At 37.0% G+C, this 26,612-nt stretch overlaps 2 protein-coding genes across 2 annotated transcripts in view; both read right to left on the bottom strand.

Moving 5' to 3' along the window:
* Positions 1-1,010: 1,010 nt before the first annotated feature.
* LOC129740489 (mediator of RNA polymerase II transcription subunit 1-like) lies at positions 1,011-26,211 on the bottom strand. Its single transcript, XM_055732174.1, has 4 exons — positions 26,077-26,211; positions 15,107-15,476; positions 14,822-14,977; positions 1,011-5,949 (listed from the first exon to the last, which is right to left on the bottom strand). The coding sequence occupies exons 2-4, from the start codon at positions 15,385-15,387 to the stop codon at positions 5,400-5,402; spliced, it is 987 nt and encodes a 328-aa protein (XP_055588149.1). The 5' UTR covers positions 15,388-15,476; positions 26,077-26,211; the 3' UTR covers positions 1,011-5,399.
* The window catches only part of LOC129740487 (stromal interaction molecule homolog), a 57,060-nt gene continuing 56,553 nt past the window's right edge, over positions 26,106-26,612 (bottom strand). The window contains exon 8 of the mRNA XM_055732173.1: positions 26,106-26,277. Within this exon, the coding sequence (XP_055588148.1) occupies positions 26,264-26,277 (14 nt within the window). The 3' untranslated portion in view covers positions 26,106-26,263. The remainder of the gene's footprint in view (positions 26,278-26,612) is intronic.

The following is a 26,612-nucleotide window of genomic DNA, read 5'->3' as shown; positions in this document are numbered from 1 at the left end:
AAAACTAAATTTATCATTCGTTAAAACGTCGTGGGTGCATTCCTTAGTCCAAAAGGTGTTCGAACAAAATCTGATTGCCTGTTTTCCCTAAAAAAAAAAATACAAATTTGTGAGCGCTTAATTGAAACTTTTGAACAGGAAATCTATTGAATCGAAAATGTTGCCAGCATTCGGTATTTAAAATTCATTCAAAAGAATTGGAAAACAATTCCCCTTTGAAACCTTCATTCAGTCCACGTAGAACTTGGAAGCATGCACTCAAGTTTTTTCACTTTATTACTGGCGACCGGCAGGAACGGCTAGTGTGATCGAACGGCTAGTGTCAGTAGAAATATTATTAAAAACAGAACATTTAGTCAATCTCCAACGTTTCGACCAAGATCTTGGCCATCATCAGGGAAAATCTACAACTAGACTACATTCACCAGTCGCAGATCCATCATCTTGCATTCATATCTTCATCCGATCCGATCCATCACGTACACACAGTAGGTAGTTCTTGGCCTCATTGTACATGGCCTCAAGGGTCTCGCCACAAATCCAAACTTCCTAAAAAAAAAGGTGAAAATCTTCACATCTTTTGGCATGGGATTGGCTTGCCCGAAAAAAACTTCAGCGAACTCGTACGGAACTGCTCTATTTTCAGCATTCAGCATCATCGAAGTGATACAGTAAACCAGCAGGCAAATGTCCAACAAACACGACGACGTCTTTCTACGGCTTGCGAACGTGAACTGGGATTCAGGATCAGGTGCTAAGAATTTTGGAATCAGGATCTGGATCAAAATTAGGAATCTGGATCCAGAATACGGCATCAGAATCTGCGATCAGATTGTGAGATTAGCAATCAAGATTTAGGATCAGAAACAAACTTTTGCTTCAGTATCAGAGGAGTTACAATTATTAGTTGAAATCCTACAATTCAGTGGAAACTTACTTACCTTTTTTGTTGATTATGGGCAGTGTTCGAACAGTATTTCACAACTTTTATATTTAAAACGCAAATAAAATAATATTTTTAGATTTTTATTTTTCATTTTTCATTGTTATTCAAAACATTTTGTGTGTGTGGTCTTTATAAAATTATTTCTCTAGTATTGCCTAGCTGTTGTTGTTGTTAAAGATCATTGTTGCTTGCCTGAAGTGAGCTTACACTTACTTATCTTTCCCACCATTGCAACTTTCTATACGTATTGCTGACCAAAAAAAAGTAAAACATTGCATCCAACAGTAGTGCGCCATAATAAGAGAGTTGATGGTTAGCCACAAAAAGCACATAAATTAAGTCGTTTTCCCCTTCTATAAATAAGTGGTCTATTAGAATAAAGGACATCATAAATAAGTGTTCACTATCCCTAGTAGTAGTTTTGCGCCCGTCTAATAGGAAACAGATACAAATAAAACGTGCTCTCTACTAAATAATTACACCAGTTTGTGGGCTACCGAGAACAAAAACGATCTCTATGGTTTAGGGAAATTTAAAATAAAAAAAGTATAAATCTAAACCTAAAGCCAGTATCTCGATTAAAGTACACTTGTGATTGGTTAAATAATCTACCAGACTTAGACGACTTTAACAACAAGCTTCTCAAATGAGGCTTGAAGTGGTACTTCTGCTGTGGGGGATCGATTTTTTTGTTTTTCGTTATCTTCAAATATTTATACTATCACTCAACAATATTCAACTGTGAAGAAATATTTCTCGCAAAGGTTCGCCGCCTTTTTGAAAGTGCGGAATTGGCTAAGTGCCTCTTTTTTTCCTTTTTTCTTTCTCTCACATTTTTGTTTTAGTTTGTCATATACGTTCTTGTGTCAAGGTAATGTTAGATTAATTGGGTTCCTATTTGTCATTTGATCTAGTAATTAGGAAGTAGTTTACTATATTTTATAATAATACCATCTTTTTCCCCGTCGCTTAAACCCTCAACAGAAGGGTTTCAAACGGATTGGTTACAATTTTTAACTTAAACAACGTCTGAACCAAACTACTTGTTTCAGAGCTCTCGCGCAACAATTCTTTGTTTTTTGTACACTTTCTGACTATTTTTTTTTCTAAACTCCTTTGCATACACGAACTTCACGCTCATCCAATCTCAAACTCTAACTATTTTTCTACTTCTAGGAATCTAAACATTTAAAATTGTTTGTGTTGTTAATGATCTCTCTATTTAAAGCAACCCTATTCGCATTTTGACTCTAGTAAATGACCTTAAGAGAGATAAAAAAATCTAGCGAATAGCAAATGTATCTGAGTGTTGCCCATAATTTTGAAATATTTATTGTGCGCAAGTGGTTTGTTTGCTTTACAAATACTCGTAAGCTAACTATCGCAAATACACAACACGTGTTTGTTCGTCCTGGAATGGTATTTGTTTACTAGTTTCTCGAAATAAAAAAAACGAGAACATTTGTTAACCTTTTTCTAACGCACTCTTAACGGGTAAATAGGCTTAATTGACGTAGTTATATTGCTAGAATTAACAGATTGCAAAGTAACAAATATGCGGATAAGTACTCTTCAAAAAGATTAAGCTAAGTACCGACAAAATCTGATGAAATATTGTTTGACTATTAAGATTCAATATTTAAGTGGACATTTTAGCGTTCTTGCCATTTTGTACTTAAAAACACTTCGAATTTTCTTCTGAGCCATCGGATTAAGATTGATTTTTTTTTAAACTGTCTAAATAGCATAGCTAGGATTATACCCGGGAATCAGCTGAAATGCTGGTAATATTTGAAAAAAAAAATTAAAGCTTTTCAAAATCTTTTTTGAACCAAGAAATAAGAACTGTATTCGAGAAAAATAAGATAATTCAATTGATCCACTGTAAAAACGTCAACGAGCATTGCGAGTTCATTCGAAAGCCGTTCGGGGAAAGAAATACCCCCACTACATTTCAAGAGCTCACGGGATTGCTACTTGGTTAGAATCTTTCAATTCATCATCAATATGACATTTAGATAAAGACGAATCCACTTAATGAGTGAAAAACTATTGGGAATCCTTGTTTACATCCCAAAAAAATCAAAAGTTCCGTGAAACTGCAAACTGCTGCAAACTTTCAAGTTCTATGTGGGCCGAATAAAGGTTTCAAAGGGAAATGGTTTTCTAATTCTTTTGAATGAATTTTAAATACCGAATGCTGGAAACATTTTCAATTCGATAGAGATCCTGTTGGTATTTCAATCAAGCTCTCACAAACAGGTTTTTTTTCAAGGGGAATGAGGCAATCAGAGTTTGTTCGGACAACTTTTGGATTAAGGAACGCGCCCACGAAGTTTCAACGAATGATGAATTTTGTTTTCTGGAAAAGGTTAAAAATTGTACCTACCAATCGATTCACTATTTCATAAATTTGAGAATTTCACAAAATGTTTGGTAAGTTTGGAAACAGTTCGATAGCAGTTTACATCAGGTTGAGACCAATTAAAAGAATACCTGAAAATTAAGGTTAAGATGAATGGATGTAAATTTGATTTTGTTCGAATGTATTTTGATCCGAGAAACGCTACGAGGTATTTCAACGAATCATGAATTCAGAAGTTTTGATAGAGAAAGATTAAGGAAATTCACTGAACTAGATGTTGACCAGTAGAACTCTTAGATAGTGACAATTTGATCGAACTTCAAGTAAGGCTCTCAAGCGTTTCCAGCAAATAAAACAAAGGATAACCAAAACACCCAACATAAGGGTCCTTCGAGCCGGATCTGAAGCCCGTACCTTACTACGGAATACCTCTGGTGTCTTTTGATGAGTCAAATCGAAGGGAATTGGGAAGCCCTAGGTGTACAACTATTCAGAAATATCTTTGTAAAGTGTCGATTACATGTTTCTGTCACGTTAGAATTTCATCGAATGCCTTTGGGACTAGGAAACTCTCCAGTGAAATTCTAACGAATCGTGTTTTTTTGTTAACTTTTACCATAGTCTTTCAAACTTTGTAGAGGAGCCGGAGAATTTTATATTCTGCTAAAAATTTAACTGATATGTAGAAATTTAAGTTTTGTAAGCTAGTGGTTATAAAACATCTCATTTTTCGACTACAGTTTATATGAAAAAAGTTATGAGACAAACGAAGAATAGTCACTTTCCTTTTGGTCCGAATGAAGTTTTTAACAAATTTTCAAAGAAATATTTGAAAAAAAATATCGTAAAATAGAGCACAATTGTTACAGAATAAATTTTGCACTCGTTCTTTTCTGCTGAAAAAAAACGAGTTCAAAAGTACAATCATGAATAAACAAATTTGACAAAGCTACGCAGCACCAACATTGAAAGTAAGAGCTAGGAACTCGTTTCCATCAAAAGTAATTAACAAAAAAACCTCTATGCTAAATTGGCTATGTATTAGAAGTCTGTTACTTGGAAGACACTCTTTTATTTCTTTAAAGTACCAGAAAAATCCATTAAGCCGAACCGAAAAAAGACAATAAAATGTCCAACGTCACTTGAAAAAACGACCTTTAATTTAAACTGGAAATTTTGCAATATATTTTTTTCTCTCTTTCAAATATGATTCTCATCTACTGTACAAAAGCGGAAAAAAACCAAAGCAAATACATAATCTACTTCCTACAATATTCATATTTTTTAAGATAGACTAACACGATGATAAACTCTAAAATTTTGTCAGACTTTTTTGGTTAGATCGCAATTCTGTAATCGCTCTCTAGTTATGTGTTATGTTTCTACTTTCTCCTTTCTTATGCGGTAACCGGACAAGGTCGAACACTTTCTTTTTTGCCGTATTCTCTTACCATTCAATGTCTTCTCGATTGATCACATTCCACAAAAAGAAAGCTACTTTCGCCTAAAATTACACTTTTCACATCCGCACGTTCTATTGTTTTTTCTCTCTCTCTCAAACGCAATAGTTTTTTTTTTCAAACGTACTACCCACCTGCCTCAGCTCTGGTTTGGAGACTCGTCAACAGATTTCAAATTTGTTTTAACAATAATTTTCGATTATCCTCCAACTTTTCTAACAAGCTTTCGAAAGCTGGAGATAATTTCCTAATTCCACTGATTAAAGAAAAAGACAATTTACAACTTTACAACATTCAAATGATCGGCGTGATTCGTAACAGAAATCATTCTCCGTCTCTTGGAAAAGTTCGTTAGGTTGACAAAATTAAAAACATTTACAAAAATAGAAACAAAAAAAAACGGTAACTTAGACCCACGGCCAACCCTGGAAGACAGGACGCCATCTATCCGTCGATTCTGTTTCGCGTTTTAAAATCACATTTAACCTGAGCTTTCCGTCTATGACTTACAACAACCTTTCGAACGGAACTGATCGCGCCATTCCATCTTTGTCAGATGCTGTTCCTTCGCTTTTTGAGCGTCCCTCGACTGTCCGTGCTGTCTTCCCTTGGAAGAGTATCGACCTTACTATTGGGTCTTCTTGCTCTTGCTGAACCGCTTCCCGAATGGGAAGTGCAGCTTCCGTCGGCGTCGCTTGACGTCCTCGTCAACGGTGGACGAATCGGTGGAGTAGGTGTCGTGATCGGTGCCTGGCGTCGACGTTCCGCCGCCCGTACTTCCAAGGTCCGATCCGAGCGAGAGCCCTCCCGCGCTAGCCGAGGACACCAGTCCGGGTCTTCCGGTCGACTGAGATAGGTGCAGCTCGAGTCCTCCTCCGGGACCGGTGGTGACGATGTTAGCACTGCTGGAAGAGACACTACCCTCTCCGGTCGCCGCTCCCGGGGACGACTGCCGCGAGGACCCGGATCTTGGAGCAGCAGGTTGATGAGACTGCTGCTGTCGAGTGGAGCCGCTATCAAGGAGTTGCTGGAGCTGTAGCGCAGATGCTGAAGATAAAAGTCCCGTTGGCGTTCCCGTTGCTGACGTTGATACGATTTTAGTTCCCGCCGGAAGCGACAACGATGGGGATTCCAGGGGGACCAGGTCGCCGTGGCTCGACTGCGCCAGGGAAAACAGGCTGAGAATAGAAGGGCATCCGGAGTTAGTTTCATTTTTGGTGAGTGAAATTTTGGCTAGATCGATAGTTATTCAAGCTCAAAAAGTTCAATCGGAAATCAAAACTCTGGTTAACCAAAATAAGGTTTTCAGGACTTCATGTATTCGAGTTTTCAAATTCCAAAAATAGGACACATCTTAACTTGGTTTGGAATGGTCGAGCAAACTAGGAAGAAGCTTGAAGTTAAGAATTCTGTTTGTTAAAGCGATGTAAATGTTACATTCAAAATGAACCTGTTCAAGGGCAGGGGTTGAAGCTATTTCAAGCTGCAATCTTTGTCATAACTCTGTTAATCTTTAAAGCTTTCCCCCTGATTAAGGTTTAACACCAACAAAAAAAATCCATTCATGAAGCACTTGATTCAGAATCCATTTTTGCAAACCTTCGTTCAATCGTGTATTTCAATTGACGTGCCTTTGTTGTCTACGCCTCGTTCGACTAGTATTCGGATGGCCTAAACTTTGAGCTGATAGACGGGTAGTAGACACCTTAATACGAGGGTATTCGACGATTTTACCAGTAATTCGTTACTCAGTCAGGAATTCTATCTCGTTTAAGCCTACATTTGATTATACTGTTTTGTATTCTGCTGTGTTTGTGTGATTGATGATCAATTGGAGTAGGGATCGGTGATATCACTTTTACTACTACTGTTGCTGCTGTTAACGTCTTGAAGCTTTTGTCTGGATTGTGTAAGTGGATTTGTGGGAAAAAAGGTTGAGGATCAGAAAAAAAACATTTAAAAATAAATCAACAACTTAAAATAGAATAGGTAGAATAGAATGGCATGACTCTCTCTTAATACTAAAGTTATACCGCGACATGAGACTATGAAGTTAAAGTACAAATCTTCATAGAGAAATGTTGAAACCCACGATTGGGCAATTCGTGTAACGACGATCGCTGGAGGATTTAGCAATCGCTAGTATAGAGTGTAGCTATATAAGGACCTTACTGAAGTAGTGAATATATAATTAACTCTATTCCACCACTGCAACCTGCGTTGATTACATCATTTCAACAAAAGATATAAATGATGTACCAACGGGTATTTGTTTAAATATTTAAAAAAGTTTTCATTTATTGAGAAGACACCCTACGTAGTCTATCCGAGAACCCCAACCCACCAAGTCTGCGCAATAACAGTCAACGTTCCACTGCCAGATGGTATGAAATAAACCACTTCAATACTTAAGACTAGAGGCTCCAGAACATAAAAGTGAGGAGCAGATACAGTGCTAGATTTCCAGGCATTATAAAACCCATGCACAATAGCAGCAGTGACCACCGTATATCAGCGCAATCTACTAAAACGCCATGCGGGTTCTTCATCAAGATTCTCTAGACATTTCGGAGGGCACACAACACCTCAAGGCATTTTTGTGCTTGAGACGGGAGGTTTTTTGAATATACGGTGGAATGCCTTATAATCAAAAGCCTAATCTTTTGTTGTTCCTGCTCAAAGCATTGCACGCTTTTCAGCGGTTTTTTTCTAAGAGGAGAGCGTAGGACTTCGGTTGGTTCCAACCCACATCAACTCGAAAAGCGATCAAGATCGATGTTCGACAGGCGCTCAACTGCTAATGCTAAGTGGCGATGTAGGATCTTCTTTACCGAACTGATCAATTTTCTTCGTTTATTCATTCATTCATTCAATCTATCAACAGACCAAGTATAGGTCCAAATGATGACTTGAAATTAAATTTAAAAAAAAATTGACATCTAACTACAGGGTTGCTAGCGATTTTTCGTTTTGAAATTCCAAAGTTTTTCCCGGGTTTTTTCCCGCTTAAAAACTTATTAATTTGTAAGAAATCATGAAATATATTCCGACTTCATTAACACGTAGTATTTTCGTATCAAATTTACAGTTGATTTTTCGGAACGAATCCAACGAAATTGGCATCTATTCATTGTTTTGCTCCATAACTTCAACAATTATTTAAAAACAGTTCCAGGTAACTTGATCTTGGTTGTTTTGAGCCACTGTGAGAATTTCCATTTTTCTAGAATTTCCGTTTGTAAAGAGTTGTAGAAAAAATTTGTATAGTTTGTTGAGAAATATGTAGAACATAATATCAAATCAGCTTGTTAACTTGAATAGGGATTTGTCTGACAAAACTTAAAATCATTACATTGCATGAAAATATTTAGCTATTATATCAGTGCAGTTATCTATATTTTTTGTTTAAATAAAAGACATGTTTAAGAAAAAAAAAATATACAAATTAATAAACAACTTTAGAAGTGCCCTAGTCATTTAATCTAAGGATTTGTGAAAATATAGAAAATCGTGAATAAGACAGGGCTGAACTTCAATCATTTGGATGTAAGATATTTTTTTGTATCAGAGTAAAGACCTTAAATTTCGACAGGAGCTTGTTTTCGACACAACTTTTACATAAGACAACTTTGAGCAAAAGTTTAAGTTAGGAAAAATGAAAAGGTTATAAGGCTTCGTTTTTCAGGCCAATTCAAACAAAATACACAACAACATTGAAAACAATATCTTTTTCTGGTAAAAAAGAGATTTCTTTCTACAGAAGAATGTACCTTTGCTTAGAAATGTCTCGCGTTCCAAAACATAGGCTTTTGGCATGGAAAAATTTCATGAAACAAGCATATCGAACACTGAATCATTGACGTCGGAAACTAAAACTTGTTATCGGAAACTCGATAACAGATTGTTAGGTAACAGATTGTTAGGTAACACACTAAGGACCGCAAACAAAAAAAACTATCAACGAGAAACACAAAAATTCAACACGCTTTATATCTAACAGAAACCATTGGACCAAATTGGTATCATCGCGTGACCAAACGTTTTGTTTTTAGTTTTGTCGATTAAAGTTTCATTACTAAATTTATAACATTTGAGTTATACTTGTAAGTGTATAGCACACTTGCGGAGAGCGAAAAAATTAGACATCTCATATAAAAAAGCGATTTAAATTTCGTTTGTTTGCTAATAAACAAAAAAAACATTTATGAGGTAAATCTAAATCGAGACTGTCAAAACCTACTCTTACATCTGGGAATTAGTTTTTAAAAAAAATTATGACAAATTTACAAACATGACAATTTCCCGGTGAATTTCCAAAACTCCCGGTTTTTTCCCGGTTTCCCGGTGACGTGATGAAATTCCAAAGTTTTTCCCGGTATTCCCGGTTTTCCCGGTTCGCTAGCAACCCTGTTAACTAATGATTTATTAACATACTTATAACTTTTCTTCGGAAAACATACCTCGATACGTCAAAGTCAAAGAGCTCGGAAAAGAGGTTGAATGTTTTCATAAACAGATGAAAGCACTATTGGCTCCGTAGTTGTTCAATCGATTGGGAACATTCAGTTGAAGTTCCTGGTTTCTCAGTCCGTGGGGTCTCACCCTAAGAGGAATAGCTTACAGTAGCGTAGGACAATCGATTCGCGATGTCAGAAGAACGGCGGCGAAAGAGGCTCGGATTGCATTTCTTCGACGCTCAGTACCGTTCTGATAGTAGGAACACTAGACAGCTGATGTGTATTCGAGGATGGATCGAACTATGGCTCTTCAGGCAGTACACGTCCTCGAAGTGATTGCCCACTCGAAACAAAAATCCGAGCCTTCTAGAAGCTTTGTCGACGACGTAGCTCGTATGTGTTTTGAACTTCAGCTTACGGTCGAGCATTACGCCCAGATCATTGATGTGGTCGACCCACGCAATGGAATCAACTCCTAAGAAGCACTCCGCGCAAAAACCCTACCGTCTTTGTGAGAAACTGATGACTTCACATTTACTGCAATTCGGAGGCAGGCAGTTGATGTCGCACCACTGTGCGAATAAATTGAACTGGTTTTGCAGGAAATCAGGTTAAGATCATCAGTATAACACAGTTTCGGGCCGGAGAACATCGTTAAAATAGATTAAGAAGATAATCGGTCCTAGGTGAATACCTTGGAGCTCACCGAAGGAGGCAGAGAACTGGCTGGAGGGAGAGTCTCCTGTGCGAACTGTCTACGTCCTGTTAAGTAACTGCCGAACCAGCCAAGTAAAGGTCCACAGAATTCTAAGCGTCCAAGCTTGCCAATAGCAATATCGTGGTTCACCTTATCAAATGCTGCTGACAAATTGGTATAAATGGCATCAGTTTGAGACTATGTAGCGAAACTGTCGTGCACATAGGAGGTTAAGGTCAACAGGTTTGTTGTCGTAAAGCATTTGGGCATAAATCCGTGCTGATCGATTGCCAAATTTTGCTAATAGTACGAGAAAATCAGATCCAAGACGACTGAGTTTGGAACAGTTTGGAGATTGCACATAAAGCAAAGGTCCATCTCCGTTCTCCCTTTTTATAGACCGGAAAAATGTAAGCATTCTTTCACAGTGAAGGGTACGTGGCTCTGTCAAGTTAAGCTTGAAAGAAGAGTCTCATAGGAGTTAGTAAGACAGACATGAATCGTTTTAGAAAGGTACATGGTTTTAGAAAGGTAGATGGTCTGGGCCTGTAGAGAGGAAGTTTTTGAGCTTTGCCGCTGCTTTAGATATGACCGCATCCTCTACTACAATCGTGCTAATGCAGAAGCCGAGTGGTGCAACATTGCGAAACAGTACTCTCCACATGTGCTGGGGATGTTGAAGCAGTTGCAAAGGTACTCGAGAATTTTTGAGCAAAGAGATCACTCATTCCGCAATACGATTTCGTTATCTTATTTTAATCGCCGCTGGGATATATTCTTATTCAATTTTTGGCATTTCGGCGAGTTGTGAAAATTCAAGGTAGAATATTTAGAAAGAACATGAAAGTATTATAGGTGGAAAGATCAAAGCTAGAGCGCTTTGGGTAGAAGAAATTGAATAGTTGGTGAAAATGTGAGCAGGGCTTTTGTTTTGTGAACAGCTTTTGAACTACTTGCGTGATTCTTTCCCGCGCGCCGTTTCAATGTTGATAGGAAGCGATGAAGAAACCCATCGCATTCCTACCCACATTGAAACACGGACGGGTCGAACACATGAGATTGTGTCCGACCGGGCAAAAAATCACCCAAGCAGCGCTCACATGTGCTGTTCTATTGCTAAGCCAATTCTATCGATGCGTGCTACTTTTTTAGGAGGAGCAATACGATTTCGCAATGTTACCATCAAATAACATTTGAGTTTAAATACCAGGTTCATTCCACTGACTTTTGACATGCTTCCAGGACGATTTTGGGTTGGACTTGAGGTTACGTTGTACTCCGAAAAGATAGTTTTGGTATCAACGTTTCCTGGCTTTTTTTTATTAAGCGGAGTCTTCGATATACATCCTTAGTTTGTGCCCATTGAAATCACCATAAGCTCAAATCCTCAGCTTATGGTGATTTCTAAAGGCACATCAATCAAGAAGCTCTATGTGCAATATTTAGGAATTCAACTCTATGTAGGATAATTTTTAAGTAGTTCGGATGACGGGCTCTGCCCGTATATGCTTAAATGAATAATTAAAAAATCATCATGCGAGGAATTGGCTCTTGAATTCGAAAAGTTTTTGTCTATAGAGGCGATCTGGAGAGCCTCGTCACCACAGACGAACTCAAGGTCGAGACAACTGATGACGCTAGCTGGAAACGGCACGACTGAGTCGAAGGGCTCGGAGGTCCCCGGAAGACCAAGCTCGGTGCGTCCCAGTGATGTGATCCAAGTCAAATATCATGTCACGAGCATTGCAAGTTCTCGAACAGAAGAATACTTGCCGTTGAAATCCGGTCGAAGAACCTCGTCACCACAGTCGAACTCAGGGAAGGGACGACTGAAGACGTTGGCAAGAATCAGCGCGGGTTTTTTTTTATCTAAGATCCTCTAACTATCTACACAGAATACCAACGGGCCAAATTCTAGGGGAAAGAGCGGTATCTTTGGGCTTGGGATCCACTCCAACCCTGAATTAAATTGACCTCGGCGTGTTTATGTCGACATCCTTTCGCAGCAATAGGAGAACTTCGGCAAATTTGCACTGGAGACATTCCGTTATACGAGTTCTTCGATGTCCTTAGCTGTGACCCAAAAGCTAGCAAGGTAGACAAACGGGCAGACAGGCGAGGAGATGTATTTAATCTGGGACGATCGTTAATGACTTTGTCCAGTTTTCGGTTTGTCATGATGGCTAATTCCGCAACTAAGGACGCTTGGTTTTCCTTAAAATTTCGGATCAGAGATTTGACACAAGCCAAAAGGCGGCAAAACGCGGCATTTTTCAAAAGATTACAACACACATTACAAATCCACAGTAGATTTTTGTTGTCTGTCCTGGCTTTAAGGTGTGATGTAAGAAGTCCAGCGCACTTGAAGTGATACGCCAAAGTACAGAAACCTTGACAAGTGATGCTGTCGGAATCGCTTGTGGGTTTTGCGCATTTGTCACAGGGGCATAAAATTGGAAGACATATGAGCCCGTCTTATTTCCGAAATTGTGCTGCGGGAGCCGTGCACGAGAAACGCTTTCCACAGTTCACTGTCTGTGTTTTGAAATATCTGTGCCCTGTTGATAGCGGATCAAAACAAACAGAGGAGAAGTATGCCGCGCAAAACTTTCAGCGAGTAATTCCGTCACAGGGATCGAGCAAGACTGCACATGGCAAAACTCGCCTTTTGTTTGGTCTCCTTGGCCGGACAATCTATAACCACTCGCTAAATTTGAAATACCCAGAGCCCGGCTACCTTTTACTCAGACGTCGCCACATGTATGAAGCAGCCGACAGCTGATCTTAACGAACACAGAAATCAGCGAAAAGATTACTCAGACGGTAAGAAATTCGCCACTCAGAGAACTCGAGAGCTTGAAGGCGACAACTGAGTAAATGTTGAACAGTTTGTGCGAGGCGGTCGGACTTCGTTTGTTTTCGTGCAACAGATAATGGAAAATTGGCATGGTAAATATTAATTTTAAAGTAAATTCTTGATATTAATCCGATTTTTTTCCATATTACAGGGCACTATGCCGAAAACAATCTACCCAGGCGGTCACATCATCGCACCGAATGGTCCGAATGAATTTGGATTGAATGTCAATATTACTATGGATTTTTTTTGTAAATAAAGGTGTATGCACAATATTTTGACTTTTGCTATTCATCAAATCAAGAAATCCATCATACGTCTGAATAATAATACAGGTTTTGCATGGAAAAAGCGGCCAAATCCGTTTCAGAATTATTCGCGAATTCTGAGTATCTATGCCTCAGTTGTCGCGAAAAGGGCTGTTAGTCAGTTCTGAGTAAAAGCCGTTTAGTCAGAACTGAGTAGGTGCCGTTTTGGCGACAACTGAGTAGCCGTCACTCTGAAATGAGTAGCTGAAAGTTAGCGAGCAGGCTAGCGGTCTTCTAGCGAACTGAAAATTGTTCAACTTACTTGAGCTAAGATACTGCGATTTAATGTACTCGTCAAGTATCTTCTCCATTATTTTCAAGATAGGTCTGAATGCCTTAAGTTGAGTTTCACCTTTTTTCCCTGGTTTCGGGATTAATATAACCCGCATCTTTTTCCACTGGGTGGGAATATGACAGAGTGTCATACTGGCGACGAACATCTCTACCAAGGCAGGTATTACCATTTGTGTTGCTTGCTGTATCTGGTTTGGAATAATTCCATCTTCACACGTTCGTCGCCAAGCTTGAAATATGTCCAACTTCAAAAAGGCAAAAAAAAACAAAAAATATCGTTTTGGCTTCAAATTTCGGCTAAAGAAGAGTGAAAGATATGGTTATAATATGAGAAGATTTCAAAAAAAAAATATCTCTCAAAATTTGTTTTTTTATTTTATAATTTCGACGTAATTTGCATCACCTACTCTTGGTGACGAACGTCTTAAATGGCTCGAATGTACTGATTGCCCAGTTAACCATTGACGGTGTAAAGATTGCATGCGATTGGCGGAGAGCTTCCTCAAGCCTGAAAATTTGACTGGGTCTTGCAGCCGGCTGGTCCATAATTTCTATCCCTTCGATGGATCCTGGGAAATGCGTACTTAGTAGTAATTGAAGCGTTTCTTCTGGGTCCGTAGTGAACTCATCCCAATGGTTTTTCTTCAGCTGAACCAGTCCATTTGAGTGTACTTTGGATAGCACTTTTTGGAGCCTGGCAATCGTAGATTGAACGGATTCACACATGTGCCTCCAACTACAGCTCTTAGTTTTTCGTATGTTTTTATTGTTCTCAGTTAGGGACTTACGATAGTCATCCCAGTTTGAGTTAGCTTTAGCTTTGTTTAAAAGTCTAGTTGTTTTTTCCTTAACTTTTCTAGATGTCTATTCCACCAAAGGACTCTTCCGTTTGAAACATGTTCCATCAGTGGACAGGACAGCTTGCTTCGAAAGCGTATATTATTTGTAGGTTAAACTGTTTGAAGCTTCTTCTAATTGCTTCGTTGTTCCTTACAATAAGGATAACGGTAGCTACTTTGCGTATTGTGTCTACCTTGTGATCGCACTAGAGATGTTGCCTTCATATCCATACAACCTCTCTAAAGTAAGCTTCTTCTGCCACATTTGCTATTGATGACTTCGACCTGTCATCAGTGGTGTTCCTCCTTCGCTGGATTTCTGTATCGATATCCAATATGCTCAACCAGACACCCTGTACACATTAACTTCGAGCCGGATCAACATTGTTAACAACGAAAATATTTGGTATGTCAAAGATGTCGACTTCTTAACAGGGAACACAATCTAAATTGAGTTTTAAAGTGTGAATAACGCTTCTACATAGATATATGGAATACGATTCCGTACGTATTTTCAGTAGCCACTGGTTACAATATTTTAGATCTATTCTTCGAAAAATGAAATACCTTCAAAACGTCCAACACAAAAATCACTCACCTTTGCGACGATAGCGTCTTCCGGGGCGGCGGCATCGGTGCCTTGCCTCCGACTGTGCTCGGCTGCGGCTTTGCGGGCGGTGCCTTTTTGGACCGCGGCGGCACATTCCGTTCGTTCGAGGAAGAGATCAAAGTTTCATCGTGCAAACTTTGGGAACTAAGAGGTTTCGAAACACACAGAGAGAGATTTGAAAAAATTTGTGTACATATGAGAATAATGGAAGAAAAAAATTAGGTTTGAAAAAAAAAATCACATCCATGCTTTTCGGGAAACCGGTAAACTAACCTGTCGTTCATGGTTTTCGAAAGTCCCGGACTACCGCTGCCGTAGGACATCGGTGACGAAAGTGGCGAGGACGGCGTGGTGGACGAAATCGAACTCGAATGGTTCAAACTGTTGCTGCTATTGCTGCCGTGGAAGTACTGCGGTGTAGCGACGACCTGCGGATGCTGATAGCCGCTATTACTCAGATAGGCGGAAGCGGTGGCCGGCGACACGATTCCGGTGTTGAGAGTGTTCAGAGCCGACATCTGCAGACCGGAAGTAGTCGTCGGACAACCGCCCATGATGAACGTTACCGTATCCCGGTCCCGGTCACCGTCATCGCTGGCGCTGGAATCGTCCCGGCCTCCCCGGCAGATTCCGTCGTACAAACCTGCTCAGATTCGTGGTGGGCACCAAGGAGTAAGTGGGTGTTGTGGGGCACACAGGCAAATGATATTACAACATGAAAGAGAAAAAGAAATGGAGAAAAACGAAAAAAAAATGTTACAAAAGAAATCAAGCTAAAACGACAATCAACTACAAACTAATTGGAATACAATTAAATACTGTGCCCTCAAGAGTGATCAATGAATTATGTAATATAGATACTATACAATATTGTTTGAATTTTAAAACAATTATCAAAATATTTTCAATTTTTGAGTAGACTGTATTACATCCTGTACCACCTAGTGTTAATAGTTGAGTTCAAATATCTACATAATTAAAATCCCTGGGGCCCGTGACTAAGGGTTAAAGAAGTGCAAAAAAATGATTTAAAACCTTTTTAAAAAATTTGCAGTTGGGACTACGACTTTTAGCAGTTTTGACTTGAAACTGAGCGTATTTTAATTCTGTTTTGTTGACATTCACATTCCTTACATGGCATTATAAATCCTTTTTTTTCAGTTTCTGTGTAATATTTCAGCTTAATCTTATTTGATATTGGGGTGCCTCAAAGCGCTCCAAGTCTCGGTTTCCGGGGAAATCGAAATAAATGCAGTTTTATTAGAAGGTTTTAAGGAACGAGTCCAGTAGGAAATTCATCTTTCACAATAAGATTTTTTGACGTTAATTTTAAAGAGAATTATGATGGCGGTTCAAATTAGATTCATTTTCTACTTTTCAGGGTGGCCAGCGAGTTTCAGTTTTTAAACTCCCAGTTTTTCCCGGTTTTCCCTTTTGAGATTTAATGTTTTCACGGTACCTTTTACAAGATTTATTGACCGAACAAATATACATTTTATCATATTTAGTGAAAGTGTGTGAAAACTGAAAATTTACAGTGAATCAATTATGTTATTCAAAAGTTATTTTCAGCTGCAAAAAAACGGTGAGACTTGTTGAATTTCGTACCTATAATAAAGAATTTAAATCTGTAATGTGTAAAAGAGTAAGAAAATAATTCCAGTATTCCATTTGTTCAACGAGAAATGTCACCTTCGCTTAGTCTTTGACAATTTTGTTTTACGAAAACTTCACTATTTTCATTATATCATTTTAAAACATTATGATATCATGTGGCTGACGTTCCGGATATCAAATTCTCTGGGAGATTTCAAAGTTCGTTCAACTAATTAGGAATTCAAAGGTTTCTAAAATCTTTAAAATGATTGTGACTCCAATATATTTTCCGAAAAATTATAGGTTAGATTTTTTTGTGAAAATAAATAAACAATATTTGACTTTTAAGAACTAGACCTAGAACTAGAAATTAAACTTTAGTTTGAAACTTTGTTTTTGAAAAACTAAGCAGTTTCGATGAATTTATTCAGTCTGTAAAGCCTTAATCGGATAAGACGGTGTATGTCTTTAATCCTGCAATGCTGTTCGGGTCAATATGACCCGAAGCGTACATTTTAGCGTACAAACAGCTTTATCATCATTCCAATATACTGAAGAACTGGGAATTTTGACAGACCAAGTATGTTCTATGAAAATAATGATCAATTTAACGACAAAAAATTAAAATTTGAGTTTTGAAAATGGGTTCATTGGGAAATGAAATACAACCAAGCAAAGCAAAAATTGGATGTCGTTTTATTAAAGTAAGATTTTTTTTCTACCGGAAGATCTAAGATAGCGGTCAAAACTTTCATTGGACCCCAACAATTCTATACATTTTCGGATAGATGGATTCTTAACGATTTCAAACATCAATGAAAACATTAATACAGAAAGCTGTCAACAGTTATGAGAATTTTAAAAATAAAATTTAATTTTCGAACTTTTTACATTCTGAACCAGATTCTGATAAGTTAATAATACATATCGACTTTATTTTTAAATTTTGAGTAATTAGAATAAATTACCTTCACAATGAATGTAAGATATTACATTACACCAAAATCGATTAACATTTACAGCCACGAGAACGAAATCAAACCTCAACTCGAATTTCCCCGAAACGGATACACTAAGGTTTTTTTACGCGGTATGAATCCCGTCGTTAACGTATAGGACTGGGAATATTTTCGCCCAAAAAACGTGTTGATTCGCGAGAGCCGTGTAGAAGAATCATATCCATGGCAAAAAACCGCGTAAAAAGAAGCCGTGTTAGAAAAACTGAACAAAATCAAACCGCGTAAAAAAAGACCTTAGTGTATTTAGCGAACGGCTTTGAATGGTTAATTAGCATTATGAATACCAATAAAATATACATATTTACAGCTTAATTTTCGCTTGAAGGTTCTTTGATTAATAAACATTCATAAATAATTAATTTTGTAATTAGAATCCTGTGATTTTTTTTTAATTAAAATCTATATTTTTCAAAAAAAAACGAAATCTTTAAAATGAATCCAAAGTTTCGAACTCAACCTCGAGCTGAACTTGAATCTGATTTTTTATTTGAATTCCGGATCTGAATCCTGCCTTTTGAACCTGAGTTCAAAATCTGAATTCCGAATCTGACAACGAATTTTAAATCGAAGTTCCAGATAACATTTTCTTTTAATTATGAACCAACAAGATAAATTTGTATCAAAATCCTCAACCAGAAATCTCTGATTTGAATTCTAAATTTTCGGCTTTTAACATGAATTCTTTCTTCAGTTATTTATATGAAATTCAATTTGTAAATCTAAATAAAAATTGCGAATGATGAAACTGTGTCGGATTTTTCATTTCGGAATCACCATTATGAAACTTTCTTAAGTTCCAGTGATAAAAACTGGATTTCAATAACAAAAAAAACTGAATAAAGAATCCGAAATCTTATAACAGACATCGAATTTTATTGTTTATAAGCAAATTTGGAAACACAAAATCCAGAATTATTCTAACCTGAGCTTAGCAGATATTTTTCCGCCAATATTCGGGCCGTGTAATTTCGGGTTATTTTCCCCAATATCCCCGAATGTCAAAATTATTTGATAAAAATCATGAAGAAAGGCAATAGAAAACCTTGTTTTATCTCAAAACACAGAAGTAAGTTGAATTTCCTCAAAAAATTTAGACGCAAAATACATAATATTATTTCTAATGAATCAATTCAAATTTTCGTTTGATTTTGCAAATAAAGTGAAATAAAATCGGGCAACATCTGGGCAATCTAACAAGCTTAGTCTCATCTTATTGAAAATTGATATTCGCAACTAAATGTCTATCAACAAGTGAGATTTTTTTTAAAGTGTTGTAGAATTGTGGTCCTGGAATAAGATTTCGAGTTTTGGCTTTAGTGCTGAGTCGAGATTATTACTCTTGAATCAATTAAGCCGTTCATCAATTTGATTCAGAATTTAAAATTTTGAGTTCGTTCAAGGTGTCCTGATTTTTCAGGATTTGTTTCGATTTTCGAGCGACCGTTCTGATTTTTCAAAAACTCTTGAATTGTTATGATTTCAGAATAATGGTCTTTCGAATGTCCTGAACTGTCCTGACTTTCAACAAAACATCTCAATTATAATCGAATTTGTAGTTAAACTGTGAAAACCATTTAACCGGTGAAAATCTTCGGATTATGCAATATTTAATTTGTGTTTTTCGATATAAAGTGCTGGACAGCCAAGAAGCTGCTAACTTCTGCTGCATAAATAAAGGCGTTTACAGAACCTGTGTTTGACTTTATTTATGCAATTGAGGCAGAGCTGCAGATAATATCCAGAAATCCAGAAAAATAAATAGAATAGTGGTAGTTTCCTAAGCGCTCACATCGACCCGGCCTCGGCCTTCAGGCAGACAGTATGCGGACCTGCCTCCACTATTTGGCAACCACCAGGAGTTGTCAAAGCCAATTCCCAGAAGGGCTCTTCGCTACAGTCCTATGGCTTTTTATGGCCACAAAACTACCTGGGACCTTTAGCTACCTTTGAAAGTTATTTTCTCAAGAAAACGCACATGAAATCCAGAACAGCAGTGGGCAAGGTTGCCACAAATACAGATTTTCTGAATAAGTAAAGATTTTTGGATTATTTTTTGTACAAATTCTGCCCGCACAGAATACAGATTTTTAGGATTTGGTTCAGATGAGTAGATAGCTTACCAATTTTAAAACACCTTTTAGGTAATTATTCAATTATGATTAGATATTTGCCTTTTGAAATTTTAAGTAGACAGAAATGGTATCATCAGTCAAACAAAATAACAGATTTTTCTTAAATATTTTGCACTGACAATCTTTATGATTGTTTGTTCACATTTTTGACTATTTTTTTCCATCAGAGGGAAAATTTAAATGTGGCAACGCTGACAGCGAGGAAGAAATTGTTGTTATTTTTTGTACGTTGTGTGGTGGGAGTCAAAATAAGTTTTTATTCCGTTTACACTGAGGTGTATAACCGAAACACTAGGCACTCTTGCCCAGACAAAAAAAGCGCTCAAATTGATCTGATTCAATCACCGTTCAGTAAGCAGATTCGAATTTTATTTCTTTAGAAAGATCATTTTTTTAGTCTTTGAGAGAGTTTTGAAATTGGACTGGTTAGCAAGTTTCACTAAACTGAGCTTGCTTCATCTATAAAACAAAAGTTTTGTTGATTTTGTTTGGTTTCGGAACGAGTTTTCAAAAAGTGCTCAGTTTTCAGTTGAAAAGTTGAAATGCTGCAGCGAATTTCTATTTGCCTGCCCTAGATATAAGCTATAGCAGATCTTTAGGATTACTACATATTTGGATTTACGAAACACCTACGAGACTAAAAATCGCTAACTCCTCGAAACGCACATGAAAAGGCATCGTTGCCGACTCGCTTTTCGTTTGTATTCTATACAATTACGAATAGCAACACACACGATTCTAAGACGTCGGTTTCTATGTTGCTCGTATTACAAAATATTTATTAGCGAGTCTGAGTAAAGGAATTACGAGTCTCTCATATGGGCTTCATGAAAATTTTGAAACCGAGCTCGAACTGTCTGTTTAAGCGAGCCATACATTACACCAAATTTGTACGAATGCGTGAAATTCTATGAAAATCTGTCGCTGCGGATACGATTTGCATCGTGTATGGCACTGTTTGAATGAGCTCGCAAACAATTTGAGTAAAATCGGTCGGGATCGAATTTTTACAAATTTCAGGCCATTTATTCAGCCACAGCTGGGGTTAAAGTGTTTTTGTTTGTGGTTGCTGTTTACGTCAGCAATCGTTTGTGTTTGCGTAATGTAATGTATGGCCCATTGATTGAATGGCCCGCTTAAGAAACTCATGATATGACAATTCACGTATTGACGATTGCTGATGTAACTTGCAATCGCTAGTGGAGAATGTATCTTTGTAGTCGCAGCGTAATCGAGTGTAGCAGAGTTATCACTAGGGTGATACGGTCAAAATTTGGTCAGTATCAACTTGACGTATTTCTTTCAATTTTGCATTTAAAAAACCTGAACACCCCTCATTTTGAAGGTGTGTGTGTGTGTGTAGAATGTTGTTCCTAGTTTTGATTTTGGAATTCATTCTTCAGTTGTCAAAATGCCGTCCAAGGAAGATGAGCAGCGTATCAAAATTTTGCTCGCGCATCGCGAAACGACAAAGAGAGTTGCCGGTAGTTTCAAGCGAAATCCTAACCTCTCTCTCCGAGATGCTGCAAATAAGCTGGGTGTATCGTCTACAACCGTGCATCGAGCCAAAAACGAGCCGGACTATCGACTTACAAGAAGGTAGTGACTCCAAATCGCGATGATAAACTAAATACGACGGTCAAAGCGACGATGCTGACGAAATTTGACTGCGTGGTAATGGACGACGAAACCTACATCAAAGCCGACTACAAGCAGCTTCCGGGACAGGAGTTTTGTACGGCAAAAGGAAGGGGAAAGGTAGCAGATATTTTCAAGCACATGAAACGGTCAAAGTTCGCGAAGAAATATCTGGTTTGGCAAGCCATCTGTACTTGTGGCTTAAAAAGCAGCTTTTTCATAGCTTCCGGGACTGTCAACAAAGAAATTTACGTTAAAGAGTGTTTGAATAAACGTCTGCTGCCTTTTTTAAAGAAACACGGTTGTTCCGTACTGTTTTGGCCGGATTTGGCATCTTGCCATTTCGGTTAAAAGGCCATGGAGTGGTACGCCACCTACAACGTGTAGGTGGTTTCCAAGGACAAGAACCCTCCCAACACGCCAGAGCTCCGCCCAATTGAGAAATACTGGGCTATTGTCAAGCGGAATCTAAAGAAGACCAAAAAAACTGCTAAGGACGAGCAGCAGTTCAAGGCAAACTGGCTTTCTGCGGCGAAGAAGGTGGACAAGGTGGCTGTACAAAATCTGATAGAAGGGGTTAAGCGTAAGGCCCGGCAATTCGGATTTGGAAAAGCGGAAGCCTAACTGAATATCTTCATGAATTTCATACTAATTAAACTTGAAAAAGAAATTTAATTTGATTTTTTAAATAAACGATTTCACCGATTTACACGCGTTTTCCCTTGACCAAATTTTGACCGTATCACCCTTTATGATACTTTTAAAATTTCAAGTAGAAATTCTGAATTTTTTTTTTATTGAAATCTACAGACTTATATTCTGATATTTTTCTTCTAACACTCTTAAAACAGATTCAGATGAATCTTATTCATGATAAGCAATCTGATATTTTATTTCAGTTCTCATATTGAATACTGAATCATGTTTTCGTTTGGATACCTTTAACATTTTTATTAGAATGCGCTGAGTTCTAGATTATCTGTCCTATCTCAAAAATGCATGTTTTTATTCGATTTTTTATGTTATGTTACAAGAATCACGCAAAAGCTTGATCTCTTGTTACATCTTCTGTCTTCTGTGCGTTTATCAACTAACCGAATAAGGGGCCGTTCAAATATTACGTAACGCAATTTTCGGTCTTTTTCAACCCCCCCACCCCCCTACGCAACACATTTTAATTAGATTTTCTATCAAAAATTCACAAACCGTAACAAACTGCTATACCCCCTCCCCCCCTAAACGCGTTACGTAATATTTGAATGGTCCCTAAAATGGTGGCATCTTTTTTCTGGCATTTTTACCGCATGGGACAATTCCAGATTTTCAAAAGTAAAAATTGAGCTCTATACATATAATTAGAGATGTACCGAAAAGTGGTGTTCGGCGAACGGCCGAATTCCGAATATAGACCTTTTCAACTATTCGGCCAAACGAATATTCGGCCGAATATTCGGTCGAATATTTTGTCGAGTTTGTAATAAAAATACAAGGCGATTACTTAAACTTTTCTTCGATGTCTTCCACCTCAATGCCCCTCATGTTCTTGAGTCGATTATATTCAACCAGATGATATTACCAGATGATGTATTACAAGATCTTTTTCTAGTAGGTGTCTCCCTGATATTAAAAATGTCATCAAGATGACATGGCGCTTCAAGGCCGTTTATCACCAAACCAAAGAGAATTAGTTCCTGTGAAATCTGCGACAAAACATGTCAAAACAGTTGCTAAGAAATTTAGTCAAATTTGAGCAAGATATCTCCAAAACAGTTGTTTCAGAAAAGCGATGATATTTAACCTTAAGCATACCAACACTCGGTCGAACAAATTAATGGAGATTTTTTGAAAAAAAAAATTAAAAAAAGTAATTTAAACCTAGGCCAAGGGAATTTGAATCTAGGAACGAAATCTAGGCCAAAAACATACCAGAGGAAAGTGAAAGAAAACTACTTGAAATACCAAGTTTTCAATGAATCACAGTACCTAGTAATGAAAAAACCGTATCTAAGGATTTATCAAACATTATATTCATTTTGATTTTTTTTTTATAAAATCACAACAAAAAATCTTAAAATTTTGAAAGGTAAATTTCAGATTTTGATTTTGATTAAGCGTTTGAATATACCCGGACAAAATCCGGGAAGTTTTGAACAATATCTGGGCAGATTTGACTTATCTCGATTGGATTTATGAACAAGCCTGTATACATAAAAAAAATTTGGAATAAACAATGGTCTGAGTATAAAGCGTAGATTCATCGTAGAAAGATGAAAGATACACGGATACACTTAAGATGTTTTACTGAAACCATAAGTTTCTGATGTCTGTGTAGCTTTTTCACCATTACTTTTGAATACTTTATTAATTATTCAAAATCATTTGAAAAAAAAATCAACAATTAATATTCGGCCGAATACTTAGCTCAACTACTCGGTGAGCCGAATATTTGGCTTAACGGTTTTTGGGCGATATTCGGCGCCGAATATTCGGCCAAACGAATATTCGGTACATCTCTACATATAATCAAAGAAAATATTTTCGAAACCAGGTTCTGTCTTTTATTAAAAATTTGATTTTGAGTTTTGAACTTACGTTTTTGACAACTTTTTGTGTTTTAGTACATAAAACGACAAAATATTTGATTTTTTTTTAGAATTTTCTTTAATGTTTTATCAATCAAATGAATATTTGAAGTATGGTTATGATTATTTTTGATTTTTGAAGTACTGTAAACTAAATTGAAAATAGCTGAAAATAAGTAAAGTCACATAAAAATTCTCATTGTTCAATCTATTTTAAAAACTACCATTGATCATTAGATTTTTGTAAAAATACCTTTTCAGAAAATTTGTCGACCGAGATAGGACTTCATGGATGAATAACAGAATTCATCTCTCGTTTAACGTTCTATTAAAATTATTATTTTTTCATCAAATAATCGGATATTTTAGTCGGACTCTTCAAAATAACTCCTCCAGTTTAAATGTGTTCGTTAGATGTTAGTGAAATGAGTTCCTGATGCAGACTCGAAATTCGTCTATTCTGGACCAGTGTATAATAATTCCAGTTACAAGATAGATGATAAGCTTAAATCTTTGTTTCCGAGATGTGGATTCAAACGAAAACTGTCTGATTTCAACATCTTAATTCTAATTTTTAAATTCCTTTCACTTTTTTCTTCATTCAGATTTTTAAGTTCCATTTTTTTTTTCAGATATTCGCAAAGAAGATGCACAATGGTAGAAATATTTAGAAATTAATAAACGCTATACAAGTTAACTACGAAGACTTAACGTATTAAAACTTCACAGTTGTGAAACGTTTATTTAATTTGAAAACATTTCTATATTCACTGCAGTTCACAATATGCTTGAGCTAAGAAATAAGCTAAGTTTACTGTCGAGACATCTCAATTTTTCAAATATTCTCGACTTTTCCCGGCATTTTACTCATTAATATAAAATCCCGACATTTTCCTGCTCCTCCCAAAAAGTCAACAATCCTGGAATAAACGACTATAGATTGTAAAGTTTCTGAGAGAAAGTTTCGTCATTATTAAATGAATGTATTTTAGGATTTAATAGGATTTAATAATCCATAAAAACTTTTCTCGGCTTTGATTTGAAATTCCCTGTTTTTGCCCGGTTTTTCGGTTCGCTGCCAACCCTGCCTGCACATTTTCATAACGCAATATTAGAAATATAGTTCAATGAATTAATGTCAGTTATAAACCAACATGGAAGGCAATTCTATTGAAGTAATGAAAAAAGCTTCCATAAGCCGTTGTCTTAGGGGCCTTTACCCTAACTCTTTTCCACCAATGAAACCTGCGTTGAATCATTAATTCCAACATTCCCAAATCGATTTATTATGGAACCAAAAAGTTTGTAAGGGAGCGTCTACTTATATTATAAAGGCTCATAAAACGCACGATTTTTACTGAACGGTCTCATTTGAACTTTCTAAGTTTGCTTAGAAGTCGGAAGTAGGTTAAAGAACGTGAATTACTACGAGTAAGATCTTCCCACAATATCCGGGTTATTCTGCCGCACCAGAATTTCATGCGTAACAATATTTATACATCTCGTCAATCATCAGGTCATCAGGTCAATATCAAATTTGTAATCGATATATTCTTCACGGCATGAGATGTAGACCTTGTACACGAAAGACCATCGCCTCTAGACGTTTTCTATATGTAAGTCTATAGAAGACGGGTCGTAAAAATGCTTACTGGCGATGGAATCGTTAATAAGTTTTAGTTAAAGTTTTTTTTTTACTTTTATCCAGGCGTATTCGAGCACCTTATCATTTAGACCTATTTCTCATTTAAAATTCTTTCCTTCTTTTTACCATTCAAACATGGATATACTTTTCCGTTCCAAAACCTTTAAATCAGTCCTATAGAAATTCCTGATTATTTCTTATCAGTGTACAGTAAACCTATTAACACCTAAAATTATACAAAATTTTAATGTGATGGTACAAAGTGCAAACTAAAAATAAATTAACAAGCCTACGGATGCAAAATGGTTGAGAGTTAATCACAATGAGGTGCGGGTACTTAACAACCTAAGAAATTATTGTTTCCGAAATACGCCGGCAGCAAAAACAAGCAAAAGGCAAGCAAAACGAAAAATTAACGAACGTTCAGCCGAAAGTTTAGTATGCATTTTCCATTACTGTATGGAGTTTTTTTAGGTAGTTTTGGTTTCAGCATTTGAGCGCAACAGAAAAAGAATGCGTGTTAATCGTACAATCGAGAACTTAAAACAATTGGTAGCATACAGAGTTTGAGTATGTGATCAAATTATGTTGGTTCTTATGGACAAAATAAGCCTGCACAGCTTTATCTTACCTTTCGAGCAGCTGAGCGTGTGTCTGTGTTGAACTTTTGTTTGAAGCGCGATAATTACTAAATTATTTGCATTTTAAAATTTTGATTCGATCAATCCAAGGAGCGGCTCCTCTATCCGGCTGATACCTTCGACCATTTTCGTCTCTTTCTACTGCGTATCATCTGAGCTAACGTGTTATTTCTTTTTTCATATCATGTAATCTTCAGGTTCGGAAGAATGTTTCAGTTAGTGAATACACATCATCATCATCAAATTAAGGGGATCACGATTCACGGATTTTTTGTTACGATCCAGGGTAAGCAGACACAAACGGGGAATGTCACGAACAATTATTAATTTTGAATGATCATGGAATACAAACGATGAGATTTTCCATTTGGGTCGTTATTAGAAAGACGAGAAGGTAGCAATGAAGAGACAACAATGTGTTATTCAAAAATTTTGTTTCGATTTTTTTGGTAAATGTATTCATGCCAATCATTGAACTTAACGAAACCGAGGCTTGAATGGATTGTCTTCTAATGGAGAGGATTAA

Source organism: Uranotaenia lowii, chromosome 1 (genome assembly GCF_029784155.1).
Source record: "Uranotaenia lowii strain MFRU-FL chromosome 1, ASM2978415v1, whole genome shotgun sequence".
NCBI lineage: Eukaryota > Metazoa > Arthropoda > Insecta > Diptera > Culicidae > Uranotaenia > Uranotaenia lowii.
This window is presented reverse-complemented; position numbering and strand designations above follow the sequence as displayed.

What these genes read in the sequence shown, in the direction of transcription:
- LOC129740489 (XM_055732174.1), bottom strand. Translation starts at nt 15,387, where the DNA reads ATGGGCGGTTGTCCGACGACTACTTCCGGTCTGCAGATGTCGGCTCTG. An exon ending in TCGAAAACCATGAACGACAG is followed by an intron (nt 14,978 to 15,106) that starts GTTAGTTTACCG and finishes GAAACCTCTTAG; the next exon opens with TTCCCAAAGTTTGCACGATG. An exon ending in AAGACGCTATCGTCGCAAAG is followed by an intron (nt 5,950 to 14,821) that starts GTGAGTGATTTT and finishes TTCTATTCTCAG; the next exon opens with CCTGTTTTCCCTGGCGCAGT.